Below are 1,150 nucleotides of genomic sequence, written 5' to 3'. Positions count from 1 at the left end.
AGTAAACCCGCTTTTGAGATATGAAAAATTCAAATAAATCGGATAGTAAAATCTCAGTTTATGATGAAACCGATGATGTTAAGCATTCAGATGAAAATAAGTTAAACTCGATAAAAAGTAAAAATGTGAAGAAAAATAAAGAAGAGACGTTTCATCGAGCTATTGCACCAGGTAAGGTTCTTCATGAGAAATTTCTATTTATAATGGTGGCATGTAAAGTTTATGGTTCGACATACAAAAGGAACTTACGCAAGAAAAAAATATTGTTGTTGCACAAGATACATTGTTTATAATGTACATGTAAAATAATTAATCCATCCCGATAAAGGATAAGTTACATTGGTTTTCATAAAAACAATTTTTAATATTTTAAAAACAATGTATAATAGAAAATATGCAGGGAATAGAGATATGTATAATATTAATGCGAAGTTTGGGTAGCGTTAAAAACCATGAATGGGGTTAATTAATCACAACCGCCTATCTCCTATAAAACTATATATTCCGCAATACTTCGAATTGACAAAAAAGATTTGCCTACGTTGATAAAACATTCCTTGTTAGAAACAAGAACAACCTCAGTGGTCAACCAAAAAACAGTTGGATAAGTTTCACGCTAAATTGATACTGTAGCTGTACAGTACCTAGATGCTACGAGGGCGGTTTGTTAAGTCAGTAACTTTTTGAATAAAACAAATTTTTTTCGGCAAATAAATATATTATTTTTCTACATAATCACCTTTTATCTCGATACATTTACTCCAGCGTTTTTCTAATTTTCCTATTCCCAAATAATAGGTTTTCTCAAAGTTCTCAAAATAAGCGTTTGTTTCGGTAATAACTTCTTCATTCGACTCAAATCTCATACCGCTCAGCCATTTCTTTAGGTTTGGCAACAGAAAATAGTCGCAGGGGGCTAAATCTGGAGAATATGCTGGATGGGGTAGCAGTTCGTATCCCAATTCGTGGATTTTGGTTACGAATGCTTAATCAGCACACGAAATTCACTTTTTTCCATTTTCGTAAAAATTAACGAGGTTGTCTGCTTTGAACGGCTATCAAACACCAACTGAATGACGTAGCTTGCTCAAAATTAGAAAGTTACCCACTGGTAGATTACAGCTGACGGCAGCACTGTTGCATTTGGAGT

General features: G+C 33.3%; 1 protein-coding gene across 1 annotated transcript in view; it reads right to left on the bottom strand.

The window, feature by feature from the left end:
* Nucleotides 1–879, bottom strand: part of LOC119678374 (angiopoietin-related protein 7-like) — a 13,721-nt gene extending 12,842 nt beyond the window's left edge. Inside the window, exon 1 of the mRNA XM_038090171.1 lies at nt 869–879. Coding sequence (XP_037946099.1) covers nt 869–879 — 11 coding nt within the window. The remainder of the gene's footprint in view (nt 1–868) is intronic.
* Nucleotides 880–1,150: the final 271 nt, after the last annotated feature.

This window comes from Teleopsis dalmanni, chromosome 1 (genome assembly GCF_002237135.1).
Source record: "Teleopsis dalmanni isolate 2A chromosome 1, ASM223713v2, whole genome shotgun sequence".
In the NCBI taxonomy this organism is placed as follows: domain Eukaryota; kingdom Metazoa; phylum Arthropoda; class Insecta; order Diptera; family Diopsidae; genus Teleopsis; species Teleopsis dalmanni.
This window is presented reverse-complemented; position numbering and strand designations above follow the sequence as displayed.